Here is a 22515-nt window from a genome sequence, read left to right on the forward strand (position 1 = left end):
AATATTATTTAGGTTAGTTTATTTCTAACTTTTGATGGTTAAAAATTACACTTTAAAATTATTTTTAAAAAATAATTTTTCATATTTTTTTTTAATTTAAAAAAAAATTAAATTTTTTTAACTATGTTTCATAGAAAAAAAAATTAAATAATTTACAAAAAAAAATATGAAAATATAAATTTATAAATACTGAAATAATTAAAAATTATTGAATTGATGTAACAAAAAATTGTGTGCAAATAAAAATAAAACCAAAAATTAACAAATTAAATTAAAAATGTTTTAAATAAAATTTCCTTTAAAAAAAAAAAAAAAAATTAAAAAAATTAAAAAAAATTTTTTTATTTTTTATAAAAAATTTTTTTTTTTAATTTAAATTAAAAAAATTTTTTTTTTAAATTTTTTTTAATTTTAAATTACAAATTTTATTTAAAAATTTTAAAAATTTTTTTTAATCAAAAATTTTTTTTTTATAAAATTAAAAAAAAATTAAATTTGAAATTCGAAAAAAAAAATCTCAAAATTCAGATTTCACAATTCAAAAAAAAAAAATCAAATAAAATTTTTTCCCATTCAAGATCGATAAAAATCCCATCAGGTGAGCAAATTTCTGAGTAAACAACAATTTTCTAAAACGCATCTCTGCAAAATATTCCATAAAAAACTTATTAATTCAATTCTGTATCAAGTTACGAAACACCAACTGCGACGGATTTCCCATTTTGTGACATTTGACACTTTTTTTTTACGTAAACAATAGCGACATAATATGTAGAAACATTTCCTGGTTTCTGTCTCTCTTATCTATTTACTGCCGAAGCATTATGCGTTTTTGCTCTAAATTCAAAGATAAGCCATTGAAAAATATGCGAATGTTCTTGTCTCAAGGTCTCTGTCACGGATGATTTGCATCTTTCCTCGTGATCCATCGACAACGAGTGAATTTGAATTGTGAATTTTTTTTTCTTACATTTTATTTATTTTTTTTTCTCTCCGGCTTCATTGAGGAGACTTAGATAAAAATTTTAATCAGTTGATAGTGCAAGTTGAGGTTAGAATTGTAAAATAAAAGTAAAACTTTAAAAGTAAAATTTTCACTTTTTTTACACATTTTTTATCTGATTGACATGTTGCTGAGTGAATAAGTAACCTGACTTCACCTAACGTTACTTGAATTTGATTGTAATAAAATTTGAATTATGATTGGTTTTGGTTATGAAAGATTCAAAGGAACTCGTGGACATGTCACTCGTTACGGTAAATAGAAATCCTGTTAAGACGACGACTCAAAATTAATAACGCATGTCTGTCTCATGTTAAAAACATGTTTTCTTTTGACTTTGACGATTTGAAATGTTTAGAACGTGGAGAGAGAGACATATTTATACAACACACGCAGCGAAAATTGCCAAAAATCACGCAACGACGCGAAATGGGTGATATTTTATTCAACGTGTCTGCGATTGTTCTGCCTTGATATTGATCTCCAGCTCCAAAGTCACCTAATGATTACGTGACGGGGGCGTTTTGTTTTGTTTTGAACTCACAAATAGCGGAATATTAACGGTAAATTACCAAAAATCTTCTTTTATGCAAAAAAAAACAAATTTGGAATTGTAATTTTAAAAATTTGTATTTAAAAGAAAAATGAATTAAATATAGGTAAAAAATCAAAATAATTGAATAAAAACGGAAAGAATTTAATTACAGAAAAAAAATATTTTTTATCATTTAAATTTAAAAAAAAAAAAATTAATTAATTAAATAGAAAATTAAATAAAATTTAAATTTTTAAAAATAAAAATTAAAAAAATTAAAAATTTTATTTAATTAAAAATAAATATTTAATTGTTTTTTTTTTTAAAAAAAATTTTTTAATTTTTTTTAATTATTTTTTTTTAAATTAAAAATAAAATTCATGCAAAATTAAAAAAAATTTTTAAAAATAAAAAAATTAATTATTAAAAGGATTTTTTTAAAAATTAATATTTAAATGAAAAAAATGTTTAATTAAAAATCTTTTTTATATAAAAAATATTTTTTTTTTATTAAAAATAAAGGAAATTAAGAAAATTTTAAAAAATATAATTTATAAATAATTAATTTTAAAAAAAAAAAAAAAAAATTTTTTCATCAAAAAAATATCAGTTAAAAACTTCTTCTTCAATAAATAATAAATAATATCCATTAAATAACAAGATGAACGAGAAAAACAACACGAAAAAGTATGAATGGAATGAATTTTCATTCAAAAACATCCGGTTTCCTGCACTTTCTGGCAAGTACCGGCGAGTGCAGCGAAAAAAACAACAAAATTGACATACATTTACTGTGCGACAAAATTCATGACATTCAAAAAGTGTACCAAAGCCAAGGTGAAGGCACACACACGATCGCAGCAAACACGAACCTCATGTTTTATGAAACAGAAAATAAAAAATAAAGTCTTGTAACGTAACGGATTCTATCCCATATTGATAAACAGAGGAAATTTGATGCAATAGATTAACTTTAATTTCTAGTTGATATCATGAATCATCCTTCTTTTTTACATGATTATCCGATATTTTATGGAAATGCGACACCGAAGGCACGTTTGTTGCGGATCGGAGCATATAATGTGATGAGGGACAAGGTTAGAGACAAGAACACATCATGTAAGTAAAATTTTATTCATTAAATATCGGGAATCACAGCCTTAAAAAATAAATTTTCCTATAAAAAAAATTTCCTATGTCTTCATGAGATTTGGAAGACGCGTTCTTTTTCGTGTGATTCTCGGTCATTTTTGCTCTTGAAATGCGCTTCGATCTCTTCAAGCGTCTTGCCTTTCGTCTCGATCAGCAAAAAGTGCACGAACAAGATCCCCGCGACGGAGATTCCTCCATAAATCAAGCAAATTACGACGCCGCTCATGTGTTCGATCATCGTTGGATACAATTTGATGGCAACGAATGACATGAAATATGCCGCACTGATAGTTAACCCCGCGCCAAGTCCTCTTGCCTTTCGTGGAAACACTTCAGCGATCATTGCGAAGGGTATCGACAAAAATCCAATTGTACTTGTGAAGATAAACAACAGCAGCAACAATCCCGGAAGCCAATCATATTCCGTAACTTCGAATCCGTTATAAGCCGCCAATCCAAACATGCAAATTGCCATTCCGCAACCCGAAAAAATCAACGGAGGCTTTCTCCCGAAACGATCCATGACGAAACAAACACAAATTGTGGCAATTACTCGAGCAACTCCAATGAAAACTGCGGCGAGGAACGGATCTATCGCAACATTTGACTCCAGAGCGAATTTCGAGGCATAAACGATGATCACAAAAATGCCCGAGAATTGTTGAACAGCAAAAAGAGCAATCATCAGTAAGAGCGGTTTGTAAACTTCGGGATGGCCCAACATACGGAAAGCGCTGTCGTTGTTGTTGCGTTTCACTTTATCCGAAGAAACTTGCATTTGGAGTTCTTGAAGCTCAAAATCGATATCGGGACGTTGAGTTTCGTTGCGATGAGCGCCGCGGAAGAGTTTTAATGATTTTTCTGCTTGAGAGTCATTGGCACGTGACACAAGCCAAACAGGCGATTCAGGAAGAGGAATTAAGGCAACGAGAGAGACGACACAAATGGCAGCTGCGATTGTTGATACGAGGCGCCAATCACTCTGAAATGAAAAAAAAAATGAGAAAATTAATGTAAGTTAAAAAAAATTTCATATTTTTAATTTTAATTTTTTTTTTTGAGAAGTTTAATTTTTTGTATTTAAATATTTTTGAAAAATAAATTATTTTTAAATTAATTATTTTTTTAAAATATTCAAAATTTAATTTATTTATTTTAACAAAAAATGTTTCAAAAAAATTAAAATCGAAAAATTTTTAAAAAAATTACAAAAATGAGAAAAAAATAAAAAAAAAATTTAAAAGAATATTTTTTAAGTTAAAATTTTAAAAGATTTGAATATTGAAGAATTATTTTATTTTATTTTATTATTATTATTATTTTTTTTTTTTGAAGAAATTTAAATATTTTCAAAGGGTAAGGTAATAAAAAAAAAATATACATTTACGGAAAACTTTTTAATTTGAATAAACTCTTATAAATATTATTGAAAGAATATGTCTCATAAACAAAAAATTAATTATTCAGTATTCAAATCTTTTTAAATTTTTAAACTAATTTTTTTTTTTTTTTAAATTTTATTTTCATTTTTTTTACTTTTTCACATTATTTGTAATTTATTTTAAAAATTTCTTCGATTTTAATTTTCTTTTTTTTTAACATTTTTTGTTAAAAAAAAAATGATGAAGTTTTTTTTAAAAATAATTATTTTTTAAAAATTCTTTTAAAAATTTTAGCTTTTTTCTTTTAATTAGCTTTTTTTTTTCAAATTTTCACTTTGAAATTTTTTGAAGTAATTTTTTGTCTTTAATTTTTTTAAATTTCTTTTTCAAAAAAATCAAAATTTTAATATTTTTAAATTTCATTCAATACTTACAGGAAAGAAGTATCCCAACAAATAAATCAACATAATTCCGAGAGCAATCATGAACGACGTTCCCAAAGTCAATCTCCCCCGAATACTTGGATAAGCAATTTCCGCTGAATAAATGCTTGGCGGAGCACTCGTCAACCCAATATTAATTCCAATTAAAAATCTCGCTACCAACAATTGCGTGTACATCAACGAGAAATCTTCATTCGAGGCACATGCAATAATTCCCCATGAAACGATCGAAATGAAGTTAATGAGGAACAAAGTACGTTTCCTTCCGATACGATCCAAAATACAAGCACTCAAAAATCCTCCCAAAGGACATGCCATCGTATTAATTGAAGCAAACCACGATCCCTGTTCCGAACTTAACGTCAAGTCGCCGCTCATGGTTTCATTTGTGAGCGCCTGAAGCGTAATTGCGGGAAATCCGAGAGCCATGCCCGACGAAAAGGCACTGAACGTTGCCAAGGTCGCCATTGAAATCTGTTTTGAATGAGAAATATTTGAATTTCTTCATGGAAATTTTCTTATCAAGACACTTACTTGCATCAAAAGAGCTCTTTGTTTAACGTTCTTCGGTATTTCAAACATCGACGATCCTTTGTTTGGTTGTTTTATCGTGCCAGTAACCTCATTCGTCGCTTGAACCTTTTGTATTATCATCTCCATAAGTTCATTGGGCTCCTTTGACTTTCGCTGTGACGCCGGTTGAATCGAAACATTCTTCAATCCTTCGTTCAATTGCTCAATCTCTGATTGGCTCATTTTTTGTCTATTCTGAGTATCTGATCAGCTGTAACCAGAAATTCTTATCAGTTATTGTTCCTGCGAATCGTTTATTGTAGTAAAGTTGTAATAATAAATCATTAAAGTGATTAATTTTAATTGCGCGGTGTGAAAGTCTCTGACGAGAAATGCGTTTATTTGATTTAATTGAAGGAAAAAAAATCTTATGACCGACTTATTGTTCTTTTCCCGGCATAAAATGAGTCGATAACGATAAGGCATGCCGACGCAGAGTGATATTGCGACACTTATGTAATTGAATACTATTGTTCTTTTCTTCACAGGGCGTCAAGTTACTTCGATTTTATGACTAAATTTGTCATTTTTTGATAGTTTTGAATTTTAACGGAAATTTTTTTGAATTGACATTTGTCAAAATTTTCAAATTTTTGACGTTTTAGAATATGAAAAATTTTAAAACTAATTTAATTTTTATTTTTTTATTCTAAAATGTCAAAAATTTAAATTTTTAACATTATTTTAAAATTTGAAAATTTTAACTGACAAATTTTTAAATTGACATTTGTCAATTTTTTCAAATTTTTCTAAAATTTTAACATTTTAGAATATGAAAAATTTAAAAAATATATAAATAAATTTTTCATATCCTTAAATGTCAAAAATTTGAAAATTTTGACAAATGTCAATTCAAAAAATTTTCCGTTAAAATTCAAAACTATCAAAAAATGACAAATTTTCTCACAAAATCACATGTAAAGCTGTAATTTTTACACCTGTTCCGTTTTTATTATCAAAATTACGTAAGAACTAAACAAAAACGACTTATCATCAAATTATTGATCAATACAAAAAAGTAATATAATAAGGTGTGAACAATCTATTGACCTCAGATAGTAGTCAAGTACCCTTATCAACGGAAAAATTTCGCGTACAAGTAATTTTTTTCTATGAATGGACCTCCTTGCTTTTTGTTTGGGTTTCCCGTTATCTATCAAAATCGCATCAAATTTCAATCAAAACAAAACAATTTCGATTTTGTCGCCAATTTGGATGTCATGAAACTTTCTGTTGACTAAACAATTTAGCGATAGACAAAGTTCATGTAAAATTTTCTCGTATTCGTTGCCAGCTGTTTCTCTTAACCGGTTTTAGAATCGTGAGAATTATCTCTTGTCTAGTTTTTTTATTCTATTTTTATGCCACTCATTTTTTTGTTGAATAACGATAAAAAATGACATTCGCAGGCATTTGACGAGACAAATTAATTTCAAAATTCAATGGAAATCTTTGTTCTCTGTTGATTTCGATCACAATTCAATTTAATTTGTTGTTGGTTTTAATTAAAATCACTTTACTTCGTTACTTCACTCAACGCAAAATACGAACCTCTGTTGAAATTTTTAATAAATCAATTAAAATAAACAAATTCGAGTTGGTTTCTCGCGAAAACAAACTAAAAATTGAAGAAATTCGAATCAAACTTCTTCTTTTCACGAGGTTCGATTAAGTACTGAGCATATTTATTCGATTCATTCGCCATCCATATTCAACGTGGTGAGCGTTCTTTCATTCACAAATAAAAAATCTTTGAATCAATAACTGTAGGCAACATTGTGTGAATCGTGAGAGAGGATGAGAAGAATGAGCGAACGCCACATGTTCACATGTACACACGAAAAAGACACGGAAACGCTAAAGAGAGAGAGTATGAGGGAATTTTTATCAACTTCGATATGTAATAATAGTAATCGTGCATTTATTCATTCGGCTTAATTGCTTATGAATGTTTAATTTGGCATGACACGAGAATTAAGTTTTGTACAAACATTGTAAACGCTAATTTATGAGGCGATAATCACACTTTTGTGAATCATCGAGAATTTTTTTTTTCGAACTGTCTAATATAGAATTTTTGTTTTGCGCTGATTAAACCAAAAAAAAACAACTTATGTAACGATTTTTGATATGCAGTAGAAAGCAGAATGTTCTGCAAGGTCAACGTGCTTTTGATCCACGTTGATACGAAATTTTCGATTGTTTGAAAAATGTCACATAAATTATGCGAGTGATAAACACGTGAAGAGATTTTGTTTGAATTTTCGAGATTTTTTTTTAATTAAATATTTATTGATAAAATATTGATGTACTGTGAAAAAATTTTAAGAATATTAAAAAGGTAAGTGTTCTATTAACGATTCATACAAAAATATTTTTTTTTTATTTTTTAGAAAAAAAAATGAATAAATTTTAATTATTTTTATTTTAAATTAATTATTTAATTTTTTAGTTTAATTTTATTTTTTAATTAAAATTTAATTTTTTAAATAATTTTAATTTATTTTCATTCACATTTTCTTGACCAAAAATCTTCTTTTATCTCTATAGATTACTCGCAAAAGCCATTGGTTTGGCTTACTTGATCGGCACATACGGCAAAGTTGCTGCTCAGCAAGACATAGAACGTGATCTTGATATCATCGGTAACATCGAGAGGTCAGAATAAGATTGCATTAAGACTGCAAAAACAATTCTCTCTTTATGGGAAAAGAGTTCCATTCAACATCGTTCAGCTCTAAGTTCCTGACATCAAGCTGCCGATCCAAGTAATCGGTAATCGATTTCATTGCAAAATAAACAATTGCAATGCGAATTACGAAGAGCGTTGGCGGTTATACCGACATTTCCGACAAGTCCATGGAATGGAATTTACATTCCAAAACTGGAAAATTTTGTACAATAACAAAAAATTGAAAAAATTTTCAAAAATCTTTAAATTTTTTGATTTTTATTTTACAAAAGCAGATTTCAAATTAGAAGTTGAACCGCCAACAACACAGTTTTATCGCTTCAATGGATCCGTCATTCATGCGATTGAAAACGAGTTCCTCTTAATCCTGAAAATATTTTATTGCGAGAAAGTCGAATAAGGGTAACATTTTTGCATTTAAAAAAACATAATTTTTTAATCAAAAAAATAAAATAATTTATTTAATAATTTTTCATTAGCTTTACAATTTTTGATTTAATCATTTAAAAAAAAAAATCGAGAAGTTGAAGCAATGGGAAAAGAGTAAATTTTGAATCAGAATTTGGCCAAAAATATAAACAAAAATTTTTAAAGATAATATAATATAAAACGACAAAAAGTTTAAATATTTCTAAAATACAAAAAAAGAATAATATTTTTTGAAATGAAAAGAAATTTTTGAAACTCTCGAAAATAATAATTTGTCTCTTACTTAATTATTTAATTTTAATTTTTAAGGAAAAAAATTTTTTGAAACTTTTGAAATTGAATACTTACCCTAAAATTTACAAAATTTCGCACATTTGTCTCTTACTCTTCAATTGTAATCACAGTTCATAAGGTTATCAACAAGACACGAGATCATTCTTCTTAAATTTATGAGTTTTTAAGATCTTAGTAACCAAAAGGTTAATAAATAATGACGAATATTAAAAGGCATGCCATTAGTAAGCACTTCATATCAAATGACTCATGTAATTTTATAATCAAATTTACAACTTGATTAATTTTGGCATCTCTTATCAAAACATTTTTGACTTGTTTTTCAGATGATTTCAAGTTCATTCTTTGCTTCTGAATCAAAATATCTATCGCGAGATTATTTTTTTTTTGTTTCTATGGGAATTTCAATGCGAATTTATGTCAAATTTGATAATTTGTTCGAAAAGTGGGACAAAAATAAAGAAAAATCTCAATTTCTTCATACATAATATTTATTTTTTATCAATAAACTTTCATTTCTTTCACTAAAAAATAAAATACAATTGATTACAAATGCAGGTTTTTTTTACAAGTAATAATACTAATCTTTGGCAATACAAAAATACAAAACTTAAATTACATAATAATGATCAAAATAGTTAAAAGTAGCAACTATGTCAGTAGAGTTTGAGTTGTTTCGGATTAAATTAAAATATTCCTCCTTAATATCTAGGTCTGTCCTACTTGGAATTGGATTAACATTTAAATTATTAAGTACAGCTAAGTATATCAGAGAAGTGAATCTCGCACACGAGATGCTAATAAATATTAAAAATAATAGGCTTAAATGTCAGTCACTGGGCTGTTGTTGCAAATCTACTCTTCAATGGACATATTTTCTCGCGTTTTTTTTTGCTTTGTTTGTTTATGTCACATTATAAATAATTCTTGTGCCCTTCAAAATTTGCTGATTTTTTCTTCTTTTTTTTCAATGTCTCGGCACGAAGCGTAATCGATACGTTTCCTCGGGCATCGCTAATGAGCCGCATTGTACTTTGTAATTTTCATTTTCGAGCGGGACAATGTCAAAGTTGTTTATCGTGTTGGCGAGCAACGTGAAAGCGAGCATTTGACAGATTTTGTAACCCATGCAGGAGCGTCTTCCGCTTCCGAATGGCATAAAATGATCAGGTTTGGAAATGCCTCCGTTGGCATTTATGAATCTTTGTGGCTCGAAACTCTCGGGATTTGTCCATAATTTGGGATTCATGTTCAAATCGTAGTTATTGAGGAAGATCAATGTGTCTTTGGGCACATCATATCCGGCAATTGTTGTATCTTGATTGGAAACGTGCGGAACAATTGGCGAGGAAATCATCCGTAATGCTTCCATGATGACAGCTTCGGTGTATGGCATGCGATTTCTGTCGTTGATTTCAACAGCATTTGAGGGTCTTTCGAATTTCGTGAGAGTTTCTTCGATTTCTTGTTGAATTTTGGCTTGAATATCGGGACGAACAGCTACATAACCGAAAACTTTTATCAAGAAATTACCAACAGCAGCATGTCCTCCAACGATATCTTCCAAAGCAAAGAGAGCTGTATCCCATTCGAGTTTTGGCAACGAATCGGATTTGACATAATCGATCAAGGACTCCAAATAATCTTGTGCTTCATCGCCTTGATTCCAGTTTTCGAAGCGATCTTCGACGATGCATTTTAGAATAACTTCACGAATCTCCTCGGACCATTGCGCCATGCGTTTCATGTTGTTACGATGCAAAGGTTGAAGAAAAGGCAAAAAATCGGCGGCATATCCTTGATTTACTTCGAAAAAGATTTTGTCGAAATTCGAAATGAGCTTTTGAAAATGCGCATCTTCCGCATCGAACGACTTGTTGGTGAAATATTTCATGAAAATGTTTGCGCAAGTTTGCAAAATGATGGGTTTGATATCCAAAGTTTCCTTCGTGCTGAATTCTGACATCATCGTCGACATGTGATCCGTGACAATTTCGTTCAATTGTGAATGACGCATCGAAAAATTGCGAGGGAAGGTATGAGGAACGAGCATTTCACGTCGCATCTTTTGCATGTCACTCCAATCACAGAAGGCAAGAGCTGAAATAGAAAAAAAAAATCGTAAGTAAAATTTCTTATTTGATTTTTTTTAGAAAAAAAATAAAATTAAATATTTTTTTTAAATACTTACAATTTTCCTTATTTCCGCAGAACAGCTGATGATAACGTCGAAAATTGGGTCGACCATCGAAATATTGCCCTTTGTGTATCAACACTTCCTTGATGTTTTCAAGACCATTTACAACCAAGGCAGGTACCGTTCCCAACTTGAGTGTCACGATATTTCCGTATTTTTGAGCCAAGTCAGTGAATGCTTGATACGGCACCTCATAACCATCGAGAACAGCTAAATTACCAATAATTGGCAGGGGTTTTGGGCCTGGCGCTTTGTTTTTCGTCGCAATTTCGGTTTTCATTGTCACTAAACTTTCCGTCGTTATCGAATCCATTAATTTTCGCACTTTTTTCGTGTTAATTTCCGTAAGCAGCATGATGATGGCCAACGCGATGCACACACAAAGCACGTAAATCGTGTTTGAACTTGCAAGTAGGATTAATGAAGGGTACATTTTTTCTTTTTAATTATTTTTTTTGTCACCAAAAAACTTTTTTTGTGTTAATTCCGAAAATTTTCTTTTTTTAGGCACTAAAAGTTTTTTTTATCAAGTCAGAAGTTTGTCTCCGATTTGATTGGGTTGAAAGATTGTACTGTATTGATCTATTTCGGATAACGAAACTCCTTTATATATCGAGCCAAGTAAAGATGGAGTATGAGTAGCGATCGTTTAGAGTACAGTAGACAACGTGAATAAATTTTCATAATTGGAATTTAAATCGTTTTCAGTTTGTTTTAAATTTCTTTGTAGATTTATTCCGATATGTGTGTGTGTAGATGTGTGCTGCTAACTGGACAAACTCTGAGGATCCATTGAATTTTAACGGAAAATCTGCCATTTCGCCGCTTAGCAACTGACTTTGGCAATTTTTGACACATTTGACCTTTGATGAGATGAGCTTTGGTTTTAGTTTTTATCTAAAATGAAAAATTTTCTTTATAATTTTTTGAAAATTTTCTTTTAAAAAATCGAAAAACTCATCAATGTTTTAAAAAATTACTTTTTAGTTCAAAAAATTTTCATTAAAATAATAAAAAATTATTAAATTTATTTTTTAGGAAAAATCTGAAGGAAACAGAATTTAAAAAAATCATCAACACGTTCTTACCTGAAGCCATTGATGAAAATTGTATCCATAAAATTCCTTCTTGAAGCTTGTTATGGTTCAATAAACTCTGGATTGGCCTACTTTTTACCACAATTTGACGTCACAGCATCATAACAAAAAAATTTTCCATTTAAATTGCAGAACTTTTAAAGGTAACATAACTTCTTTCTACGTCATTCTTTGCCCTACATCGCCCTTTTTTTCGTGAAAAAAACAAAAAATTTTAACGTGAAATGTATTAAAGAAATTTCTATGGAAAAAAAGAGAAATAACTTACGTCAATAACCTAAATTTTTTTCACGGAAGAAAAAATATTCGATCGCCTACAGCACGAAAAAAAAAATAAATTAAATGCATCTGATCAATTTCACAATTTAAATACTATTTTGTAGTAAATATTTTTTGTTTGTTTGTTTTTTTCAGTTTTCATCGGAAAAAAATTGTCTATGAGATAACATTCTATCAGTAAAGCTCAGAGCAATTAGAAGGGACTCGTCTTTTCTAGATATTTTGTGTTTTTTCGGTCGTTCTTGATTGAAATTGACCTAAAATGGTAATTTTGTACTTTATTTCGGAATTGAATCTTTTTCGCGCATTCGAGCAACGAACCGTCTCTCTTTGCAAAAAACTTTGCAGCTAAAAGGCTAAAGCACAATATTTGCGATATTTGTAATATCAATTAACAAGAATAAGAATGAAATAGGAACAGAATTTATGACCTAAATGGAAATTAAGTCTCGTGTTGAAACATAAATTAATGAAATGTGACTGACGATTCGAGTGATTTTTTGTTGCCAAATGCAGTTTTGGAGCAAAAGGAATCAAAAATTCAATAAATTGATCGAAAATTGTCGTTTTTGATTAAAAATTACATAAAAAGTTGAAAAATTAAAAAAAAAATAGTTCAAGATAGAAGAAAAAATTAAAGTTGCTGAGACTCCTGATAAAAAATTGGTAAGAATTTATTAAAAATTAAAGAAAAATTTATTTGATAAGGCCATTAAATTTAATTATTTCACTTTATGTCGTATTTTTGGGTAGAAAAAAAAAATATTTAATTTTTATATGCTACTTTTTTGACGTTTAACATTGATTTTTTTTTATTTAAAATTGATATAAAATTTCACAAAATAAAAATTTTAGAAAAAAATTTAATTTTGTTCACGTGAAAAAAAATTTTTTCCATCTAAATTTCGATTGAAAATGTGTTATTTTAACAAAATAAGTTCATGTTTAATAAATTTTTAAAGTAAATTTGCTATTTTTTATCGTTTTTATTAAAAATTTAAATTAACGACGTTCAAAAAATTTAATTTATTAAAAAAAGTACAAATTTAATTTTTTTCTAATTTTTTTTAAATTACACCCCTGAATTTTTTTCGACAAAATCGGAGGAGGAATGACATAAAGTGAAATAATTAAATTTAATGGCCTAAGAAAAATAACGGAAATTTTTTAAGATATTATTTTGAGGATTATTTCCTCTTTGAAGTCAAAAATTGTTTGAAATTTAAAAATTTCTTTTTTGTTATTTTAAATAATTTTAATTTGAAAGAGCAACAAAAACTAATTTTCATATTTTCGACAATGTTTGATGCAAAAATTGACCGAATTCAGTTCTCTATATTGAATTTGCAAGAAACGACGTTCAACGATTAAATCAATTTTCATCAAATTTTAAAATTTTTGTTCTTACCTGAATTCGCAATGGTACAAAGTTCTCTCATGAAATTTATGTCTGACCCGTACTTTGTTCCAGACAAATAAAAAAAAAGAATTTCCGATGAAAAATTCATAAAATACGGTCTGATAACTGCCCAAAAATATTCTAATATGCTTCTCTCTTTGGCATCTATCGACGCACACGTGTGTCTTTGATATTCCAAAGTCCCAAGCAAATTATGTGTTTCCGCTTCTCCGATTCTAAGCATCCATCGAACACTTTATATTTAATTCATATCTCAAGAATCTTTTTTTTTTGTTAAAGAATAAAAGAAAAATTATACAAACGAAAAAAATCTTGGCTATTTCCATATTTGTAGGATATTGAAAGATCAGTGCTGTATTTCATTTAGGAGCGACATCCATTCTTAAAAAAATTTCATATGAAAATTCGCATACTTTGTTGTAAATTGTGGATGGCGAAAAAAAATCGAAAAGTTCGAAAATTTGTTGTTTTTCTCGCAAAATATTACAATTGGCCATTTATTATTTATTATATTAGGCATTAAAATTCGCATCGAGTGAGCGAGAGAGGGAGAGAAATGCATTTACAACGCAAAAAAGACACAGTTAGCTTTCCGATTTTAAATAAATCCATATTAACTGTGTTTGTGTTATTTATGGGTAAGGATCAATCATGTAAGAAGCACCTCGAATTTCAAATTGGTCGTAATAAATAGTAAGAGGCATTAAAGTTTAATGTCGCCTGTCGTCGTCGATTGCATCCATGTGAGCAAAAACAAAACAAAGAAGCAAAACAAAAACACGAAAATTCTTTCTTTTTTTTCCAAATACGAATTTCAATGAAGTGTCATAGAAAAAAATGCTGTAATCGAGCCTTTCTTTTATTCAACATGCCATTGGAAATGCAATCTAACTTTCTAGATGCATTTTTTCTCTCTCAATGGTGTGTCAGGAGTGTTTCTGAATCCCATTAAATTTTTTTTTGTTATATCAGAACGATCGAAGAATTTTAATCTAATTTTTCTAACACGTTTATTAACAGGCAGGAAATATTTTTCGCAGCGACGGATAAAGTGTCAATCAAATGAATGAAAAATCATGAAGTTTTTAAAGAAAGCAGGCGAATGTCAATTAAACGTGAGTAAAAGTCATGGTAGGAGTGATGGAATTTTCCAAAAATCTATAAGAAATTTTAGTTTTCATCATGTTTCGACAAATATCAACAAAACGCTCTTTTTGCCGCCTCTATTACTCATTTTAATCAATATGTGCATAAAATTCGAGCAAAGTAGTTAAACTTTTATATAACGCCCTTACAGAAGATTACGAGAGACAGATATAGAGGAGAAATCTAAACCGAAAATATAAAGTGACAGCATTTCATAATACTTTATGTAAAACTTAGACAATCAAGTACCGTTCCAACTGTTTTGCCGTGTTACATCGCAAACTGCTTCTCATCAATCAATTAATTGGTCAACGATTTTTAGAATTGCATTAAAATTGATTTGCATTTGATCTGAAAATCTCATTTGAACCGGTTGAAATTTGAAAATCGCACTTTGCTAATTCAAATCGGTTAATTAGATGATTTGAATTAGCAAATGAGCGATTTTCAAATTTTATCGGTTTAATTAGTTTACGGTTTAGATTTGATGCTTAATAGAAAATTTTTATATATTTTTAAAAAAATATTCAGCAGGATAAAATGTGAATCATGTTTGCTAATTTTCTCCGCCTTCATAACCTCAAAAAAGTCACTGTCCTGATCGCTTGGAAATTCATTAAAAATTCTACAAACATCCGTTTTTTTTTCAAAGAGAGGCGATCAGAAAACGTTTTACAAGAAACGTTTTTCTTGCAATTGACATTCAAATCGTATTTACCGCATAATCTGAGAAACGTTTTCGTTCCTTTCTTCACGTGCTAGCTAATTATGTTAATTTTTCATTCAAATATCAACAGTAAAACGGTGATACAGTAAAATATGAGCGGACTCGTCAAAATTCATAAATAAAATATATTTTTCAACTGTCACTTCGCTGCATTGCCAATTCCAAGGCTTTCTCGAAGAGAGCAGCAAAAACGTGCCTTACATCGTGCGAGGTAATAGAAAATTCAATTCAAAACAAACAAACAGAAATGGAGAGAAATGAGGGGAAAGAAAGTTCGGCTCATTCTTAAGTCACTTCATTAAATAAAATAAAACAAAAAAAAAAAATGAAGTAAAATCGAGCAAAAACGAGAGAAAAGGAAAAAAATCTGAATTCGCTTAAAGTATCGAGAGAGAGAGAATTACCATTGATTTTACTTGTAGGTCATTTTTGATCGTTACAAAAATTAAAGCAAAAATCCATCTTTAATTTTTTCGCATCTCATTTTGGGGACAACGAAAATTTTCTCTTGTCACTGTTTGCATAACAAATTTCGTAGCTGTATAACTTTGCATTAGAAGTTTTCGGTAAGCACCGAAAAAAAAGGTTGAATTTTCGGAATAAAAACCAGGAGCTCTGCGCAAAATTAGGGATTCTAATGACTTTGAATCCGATGAAATTTTGAGTGAAGTGAGAAGGTAACACGTGACTCGAATCACTTTCTACAAACCTTTGTAACGGTTCAGCATCAATTTTTCGCGTATTTTTGACTTTGAACATTGAAATTTGTAAATTTTTCCGCCGGAAATGCGATTTTTACACACATCCAAAAATGCATCATCGTAAAAATCCGGATGGTTTCGTTCCCCGATGAATAATTCAACGGATTTTTGAATAAATTTTGTCGAACTGAAATCCTAATTAATTGCCGGAACGAGTATCGAGAGTGTCAGACGGCATGACCAAATACCATAAATTAATAAATGTTTACTAAAACGGGCGAGATGTGAGCGTGACCCGAGAGAAATTTTTAATTTATTTCTTCTGAACTTTGTTGACAAAGTCGACGATGTCTTTGTACATGACCTTTGGCAATTGCATCGCAGCGAAATGTCCTCCGTCGGGGAAATGTGATGTTTGAACCAAGTTCGTGAACTTATCCTTCAAGATCCAATCGATTTGGTTGAGCAATTCGTGACGATATTTGGCACAAGCAACAGGAACAGTGACAGGAATGCGATCATTCTTAAAAACTTCAGGATTGGAGAAACTTTCTTTGTACAAACGTTGCGAAGTGAGAATGGAATTAGGGATATAATATCTAAAAAAATAAATAAATGAAAGAATTTCCTTCAAAAAATGCCAAAAAAATGAATTTCTTACAACATAATGTTATCAAGAAGGGCATCCATGGTGAAATATTTCTCCAAACCGCCATCTTCCAAGTCACGATAAGCTTTATTGGTCCACGTAGAGAACTTTTCCATGATATAAGCCGCCAATCCAACAGGATTTCCCGCGAGAGCTGTTCCAACCGTATCAGGTTTCGTCGCTTGAATATGCATATAACCGGATTCAACCAACAATTCAACCAAATTTGGCAAAATTGGATAATAAAATTTGACATGTTCTTCTTTTTCGACAAAATATTTCGGATAGAACGACGAAATGAAGGTTTTTACATTCGCAATTGGAGTATTGACGGCACACATGTTGCTATGATACCCGAGAATCTCATTCGGGAAGTAAGAAGCCATTGTTGTTCCAATAGCAGATCCCCAATCGCCTCCTTGAATGAAGTAACGAGACTTTCCGAGACGAGCCATCAAGTTACGGAAGATAATTGCCATCTCAGCATAGTTTAATCCTTGTTTAGAAGCAGCTTCGGAAAAGCCATAGCCCGGAAGAGACGGAGCAATTACTTCAAAAACGTAATCTTTGTCCTTCGATTCGGCAGTTAGCAATGGAATCAAGTCATAAAATTCAACAACAGATCCAGGCCATCCATGAAGTACTAAAAAAATGAAGATTTTTTACTTTATGAAGTTAAATTAATCTAAAAAAAAAATTAAAAACTCACAAAGAATCGGATAAACTTTGACATTTTTGGTAACTTTTGGCACTACATGAATGAAATGGATGTTCAATCTACAAGAAAAAAACAAAAATTAATCATTTTTCGTAAAAAAAAATTAAAAAATCTTCACAAACCCTTGAATTTGTGTCATAAACTGCGGGAATTTATTCAAATGTGCTTGACGTTGATCCCATTTGGTCAAATAAGTGTCCTTCCAATAGCTGACAACAGATTTCAATTTGTTCGAATTGAAGCCATAATGAAATTTAGCATCTTCCAAAGGTTTTGACAGATAACTCGTATCGCTCAGCTTCGATTTCAACTTGTCAACATCCTGTTATCGATTAAAAAGGTAACAAAAAGTCATTTTTTTTCTCTTATCATACATAAAATTATGCGATATCACTCACCGCTTGTTTGAAATCCACGACAAACTTGTCGATTTTTGTATTATCAGGTTTGGGCGTTCCCGCGCCCCAATATTTTTGCAATTTCAGTTCAGGAATGGGAAATGGCTTTGTTGCCTGATGATATTGCTGATAGACAAAAGCTACAGAACATGACACTAACACGAAGAGAAGCTTTCCGCACCAACCCATCTTGAGAAAATCCTGAAAAAAACAGAAAAAATTGTTTGCATTTCATTACGCAACAATAAAAAAATTGACCTTGAAATTTGATCGCGATAGAATTATCGAAAAGTTATGCAATTTGACCGTGAATTCGCACAAAAATTGACTTCAAAGCTTTGAATCTCTCAAAGTTCCGTGTCAACAAAGCGAAAATCTAATATTCTAATCGTCGTGACGCAGCATTTTTTGATGATTTCTTCTATTTTTTTCTTCTCCAGCCAAAAAAATAAAAATAAATCTTACCTGATCAGTGATTCCGTGTAGACTAATGTTCATGCGAGAATACAAAAAGTAAAAAAGCCGAACGCTTTTTGTTGATATAACGAACAGAAACCGGCGATTGTGATGTATGATGAATGAATAGACACACAACGAAGACATGTTTTGTTATTAACGATCGTCAACAAAAAGTTCAACGAGAGAAGTAAATGTAGAATTTTGTTAGAGAGACGAGTTTGAGAGATTCGTTAAGCGCGATCAAGGAAGTAAAATTGAATGAAAATGAAGCTTTTTAGAAGAATTTTGATTTTGGGCTTCTTTGGATTTTTTTCTTCTTGAAAGTCCTAAAAGTAAAAAAAAATAGAAAATTTCAGGTTATCGAAATATTGTTCATTGAAAGTATAATTTTTTTTAATTTCGACAATTTTGAAGAAATTTAATTTTGATCAATTCTAATTCAAAATATTTGAAATTTTTCAAAAAAAAATTTTTTTTGTTTTAAATCAAAATTGTCGAAATTTTTAAAAATTTTTGATAATTTTTTTATAACTGAATAAAATTTCATTTTTCGAATGAAAAGTTACAATTTTTTTAAAAGATATAAATTTTCACAAGATTTAAAAAAAATTCGAATAAAAATTTAATTCTGTAAAGAAAATTTTTAATAATTTTTTTTTAAATTTCGACAATTTTGAATCAAATCAATTTTAATTTAAAATTTTTATCCTCAAAATTTATTTGATTGAAAATTGTCAAAATTTTTAAAAATTTAATGTTTTTTTTCTATTACATAAAATTTGAATTTTCAAATGGAAAGTTGCAAATTTTTTAAAAATACAAATTTTCATAAAATTTTAAAATATAAAAAAATATTTTTTTTTGCATTTTGAATTAAAACTTAATTCTGTGAAGAAATTTTTTTAAATAATTTTTTTCAGAATAGCTTCATTAAGAAATTTTCTTCTAATGACTTCAATTTGATAAAAACAATAAAATTATCTTTAAATAATTCAAAATTTTCTCTAAATGGAACTCATACCTCACTTTACGAGTTATCATCGAGAAATATTCAATAAAAATCCATATGATATTATTACGTAACAACTCCAGCTGATCTTCATTAAAAAAATAACAAAAACGGAAAACTTTGTCTCTTCTTCTCACGACTTTCTTGTCGCAACAACAACGGTAAGCACTGCTAACATAATTTCCATGCAAATAATTGTCCATTGAACGTTCCTGATCATCGTCATCAACATCTGTGTTTGCCAACGAAAACAAGTTTCCCCGTGTCTGCAGACAACGTTAATCAATAAAAGCACATAAAAAAGCAAATACGAGAAAAGCAATGAGATAAACTCGCGTCATAGTTAAAATGCATGTGTCTTACCTTCATATCTTTCACTCCGAAGCGACAACATTTCACTGAAATCTACTTTTTTCCTTAACTCCAACGATGTTTCAGGTAAGTTTTCAAATCTAAAAAAAATTTTAAAGAGAAAAATGAAATGGATATGCATTTTTGTGTGTTTTTGCAATATAATGTTGTTAGTTAGTTTTATGTGTTAAGTAACAAGACGACATTTTAAAATAGAAAAGTGAGTGAAATACAAGAAAAGTAAATTCAGTTGAACTTCTTTGCTTCACGCGATAACATGAAATTCATCTTTCTCCTTTGTATCGCGCCGTAACATTTTAATTAAATTTTTTAAAAAAATATTTCCGATATTCGAACTAAAAATGGGAGTGAGGTATGTGAAATTTTTGTAAAAATATATCAGTCAATGTGTTACTTGCAAACAATCAACTCCCTGTTAACTAAAAAAAAATTAAAAAAATTGTAAATAACCTTAATTCATGTTTTTAACAAAAAATAAAATAAGAAATTATTTAATAAAAAAATTAAATAAATAAAAATAAAAATAAAATAATAAAATGACTTTACACTTACACGGTTTAAGGTACGTTTTTATCAAAAATCCATTAAAAATAAATTTAAAAAAAAAATTTTTTAGACTTTTACTTTTAGCTGCTGTTGGATTAGGAACTCTCTATGTCATCCATTTATTGGCACAGGACTATCAGAAAATCAGGAAACCCATACAAGCAGCAAAAGCTCTTTTAAATTTACGAAAACGAGATCTCACATCGCAAAAAATCACAAAAATTGAAGAAGATCCGACCATCGATTGGGTTAAAATCATGAAATATGATCCTCTTGGATGTGCTTTGTCCTTAATTTGTCAACTTTCGGCATCAGATGAGCTGAAAAAGGATACCGAAGGAAATGTTTTATATAATTTTGTGAGGTAAGAAATTCAAAATTGATAAAAAAATATTTTTTTTAAAAAATAAAAATATTTTTCAGTGCAAATTTAGACAAAAACATGCCAATGAGACTAAAAAGAGCTTACCGCTTAGGCGAGAAATACAATGAAAATCATCCGAATGACTATAAAAGATGCTACACAGAATATCCATTGTGTCCTTATAGTGCGAAAACGATGCTAAACATCTTAACTTACTACACATATTACTTTGGATAAAAAAAAACCGATCGATCAGCGTGAGTTGTCTTCATAATTGTAGTAATTAAATTTAAAGCACGAGCCATTTTAACACCTAAACGCCTGTAATTGCATAATAATACCGTCCATTAAGTGAAATATAATATTTACAAGAAGAAGAAAGAAACCAGTTTGCTTATCTCTCGGTTTGAATTTTCCCACAAGAGTTAAACTTGAATTTTTAGTACTTTATGATGTTTTTTGACTTCCTGACATTTTGAAAAAAAGAAGGATCAAGAAAAAAACTTCCTTGTAATAAAAAGTGATTTCATAAGAAGAAGTTTTCAAAAAGTTGTTAATTGCCGTTAGTTAAAAGTTGATAAAGAAGAGTTTGAGTGACATGCGAACATTAGCCTGAAGTTGTTAAAGTAATTTTTATTGATGTTATGCAGTGAGAAAATGCTTGAAGTGATAATTTCAAGTTGAAGATGTAACATTATCTGGATAAAAAAAAATTAAAAAGTAAAAATCTTAACTTTTCATGAAAATTATTAAAAAAAGCATTTTAACTAAAATATTACTTTTTAAATATTTTTTAAAAATTTTGGAAGTATCAGTTCAGAATCCAAATTCTGTGAATATTTAGATCCTCAGCAGTAATTTAAACTTTAATTTGTTGAATTTTGACATCTGGATCGAAAGTTACAACTATCGAATGAAATTTTCGATTTTGCATGAATTTTATATAAATTACAGTATATGGTAACAAACAGATATGAAAAAAAATTCCGTATTTTTTTACGGATTTTTTACGTATTTAACATTTAAATATATATGGACATGTATTTTTTTTTAATTTAATTTAATTTTTTTTTAAAATATTTTTTTATTATTTTTTTTAAAAATATTTTTTTTAATAATTTTTTAAATATTTTTTTTTATTTTTTTTAATATTTTTTTTTATTTTTTTATTTTTTTAATATTTTTTTAAATATTTATTTTTTTAATATTTTTTATATTTATTTATTTATTTTTTTTTTTGTAAATTAATTCATTAAATTTATTTATTAATTTTTAAGCTTAAAAATTATTAAAATTATCATTCAAAAAAATTTTTCGTAATTTTTAATCATTCTCAAAATTCAGGAAATATTTTCAAATTAACTTTGATCATCAAGAAAAATTTTCTGAACTCAAAAATTTAAAGACTCACCTAAAACTATTCATTAAAATAAGCTTATGTTCCTCACATAATTAAAAAATCAAAAACTTACCTTCCAAATTTTGTTAATTTCAGTAATTTTCCATTCCTCCTCTATTAACTTTTACTTTCATCTTCTTCGTTTCATTATCTTCTTTCATTCCATTTCTAATCACGTGCTTGTACTTGAACATAAATCCGCCTTGTCTTCACTTCCATTGACCATATCTTACTCATATTACATCACTTTTAACGAAGTTACGGTCTTTCATTGCTACTTACCTTTTTTTCCATCGAGATTACAATATTTTTCTTTTTCATTGACGTCAATAACGATATAATAAATGCCAATAAATAACATCATAAAACCTGTTATAATCATTAGCGAAATGTTTATTTTTCTTCGGATGCATTTCGCTGCACGGCACAAAGTAAACAAAGTAATCAGATAATGAAATGGTAGGTAAGTGCCCATCATCAGAGAAAGAGGTTGGCTAATGATCAATATCTAATCGCCAATTATTTGTCATG

General features: G+C 28.9%; 4 protein-coding genes across 5 annotated transcripts; 1 reads left to right on the forward strand and 3 right to left on the reverse strand.

Moving 5' to 3' along the window:
• Positions 1-2653: 2653 nt before the first annotated feature.
• On the reverse strand, positions 2654-6752 carry LOC134831618 (facilitated trehalose transporter Tret1-like). 2 transcript variants are annotated; one of them, XM_063845405.1, is made up of 4 exons: positions 6640-6752; positions 5050-5299; positions 4507-4989; positions 2654-3672 (listed from the first exon to the last, which is right to left on the reverse strand). In XM_063845405.1, exons 2-4 carry the CDS (start codon positions 5269-5271, stop codon positions 2740-2742), a joined length of 1638 nt encoding a protein of 545 aa, XP_063701475.1. In that variant the 5' UTR covers positions 5272-5299; positions 6640-6752; the 3' UTR covers positions 2654-2739. The 2 variants fall into 2 exon arrangements, with proteins under 2 accessions (XP_063701475.1, XP_063701476.1); XM_063845406.1 differs by having other exon boundaries at positions 5050-5331; positions 6640-6751.
• Positions 6753-9470: 2718 nt separating this feature from the next.
• LOC134832553 (cytochrome P450 307a1-like) lies at positions 9471-11133 on the reverse strand. Its single transcript, XM_063846617.1, has 2 exons — positions 10695-11133; positions 9471-10603 (listed from the first exon to the last, which is right to left on the reverse strand). Exons 1-2 carry the CDS (start codon positions 11131-11133, stop codon positions 9471-9473), a joined length of 1572 nt encoding a protein of 523 aa, XP_063702687.1.
• Positions 11134-16347: 5214 nt separating this feature from the next.
• On the reverse strand, positions 16348-18352 carry LOC134829300 (juvenile hormone epoxide hydrolase 2-like). Its single transcript, XM_063842329.1, has 6 exons — positions 18301-18352; positions 17836-18036; positions 17560-17759; positions 17429-17496; positions 16732-17362; positions 16348-16669 (listed from the first exon to the last, which is right to left on the reverse strand). Exons 1-6 carry the CDS (start codon positions 18331-18333, stop codon positions 16384-16386), a joined length of 1419 nt encoding a protein of 472 aa, XP_063698399.1. The 5' UTR covers positions 18334-18352; the 3' UTR covers positions 16348-16383.
• A 1859-nt stretch (positions 18353-20211) lies between these two features.
• Positions 20212-20822, forward strand: LOC134832558 (uncharacterized). The gene is given in 3 exon segments (XM_063846620.1): positions 20212-20237; positions 20292-20613; positions 20658-20822. Coding segments are annotated over 3 exon segments (513 nt in total).
• Positions 20823-22515: the final 1693 nt, after the last annotated feature.

Source organism: Culicoides brevitarsis, chromosome 2, assembly GCF_036172545.1.
Source record: "Culicoides brevitarsis isolate CSIRO-B50_1 chromosome 2, AGI_CSIRO_Cbre_v1, whole genome shotgun sequence".
Lineage (NCBI taxonomy): Eukaryota > Metazoa > Arthropoda > Insecta > Diptera > Ceratopogonidae > Culicoides > Culicoides brevitarsis.

Bases quoted from the DNA above. Each gene is read 5' to 3' on its own strand.
- LOC134829300 (XM_063842329.1), bottom strand. From the start codon at position 18,333: ATGAACATTAGTCTACACGGAATCACTGATCAG. The intron at 17,497-17,559 runs GTTTGTGAAGAT...TTTTTCTTGTAG, and splicing joins TTTATGACACAAATTCAAGG to ATTGAACATCCATTTCATTC. The intron at 17,363-17,428 runs GTGAGTTTTTAA...TCATTTTTTTAG, and splicing joins CAAAGTTTATCCGATTCTTT to TACTTCATGGATGGCCTGGA.
- LOC134832553 (XM_063846617.1), bottom strand. From the start codon at position 11,133: ATGTACCCTTCATTAATCCTACTTGCAAGTTCAAACACGATTTACGTG. The intron at 10,604-10,694 runs GTAAGTATTTAA...TTTCTATTTCAG, and splicing joins CTGCGGAAATAAGGAAAATT to CTCTTGCCTTCTGTGATTGG.
- LOC134831618 (XM_063845405.1), bottom strand. From the start codon at position 5,271: ATGAGCCAATCAGAGATTGAGCAATTGAACGAAGGATTGAAGAATGTT. The intron at 4,990-5,049 runs GTAAGTGTCTTG...CATTCAAAACAG, and splicing joins AAAGAGCTCTTTTGATGCAA to ATTTCAATGGCGACCTTGGC. The intron at 3,673-4,506 runs GTAAGTATTGAA...TTTTCATTTCAG, and splicing joins TGTTGGGATACTTCTTTCCT to AGTGATTGGCGCCTCGTATC.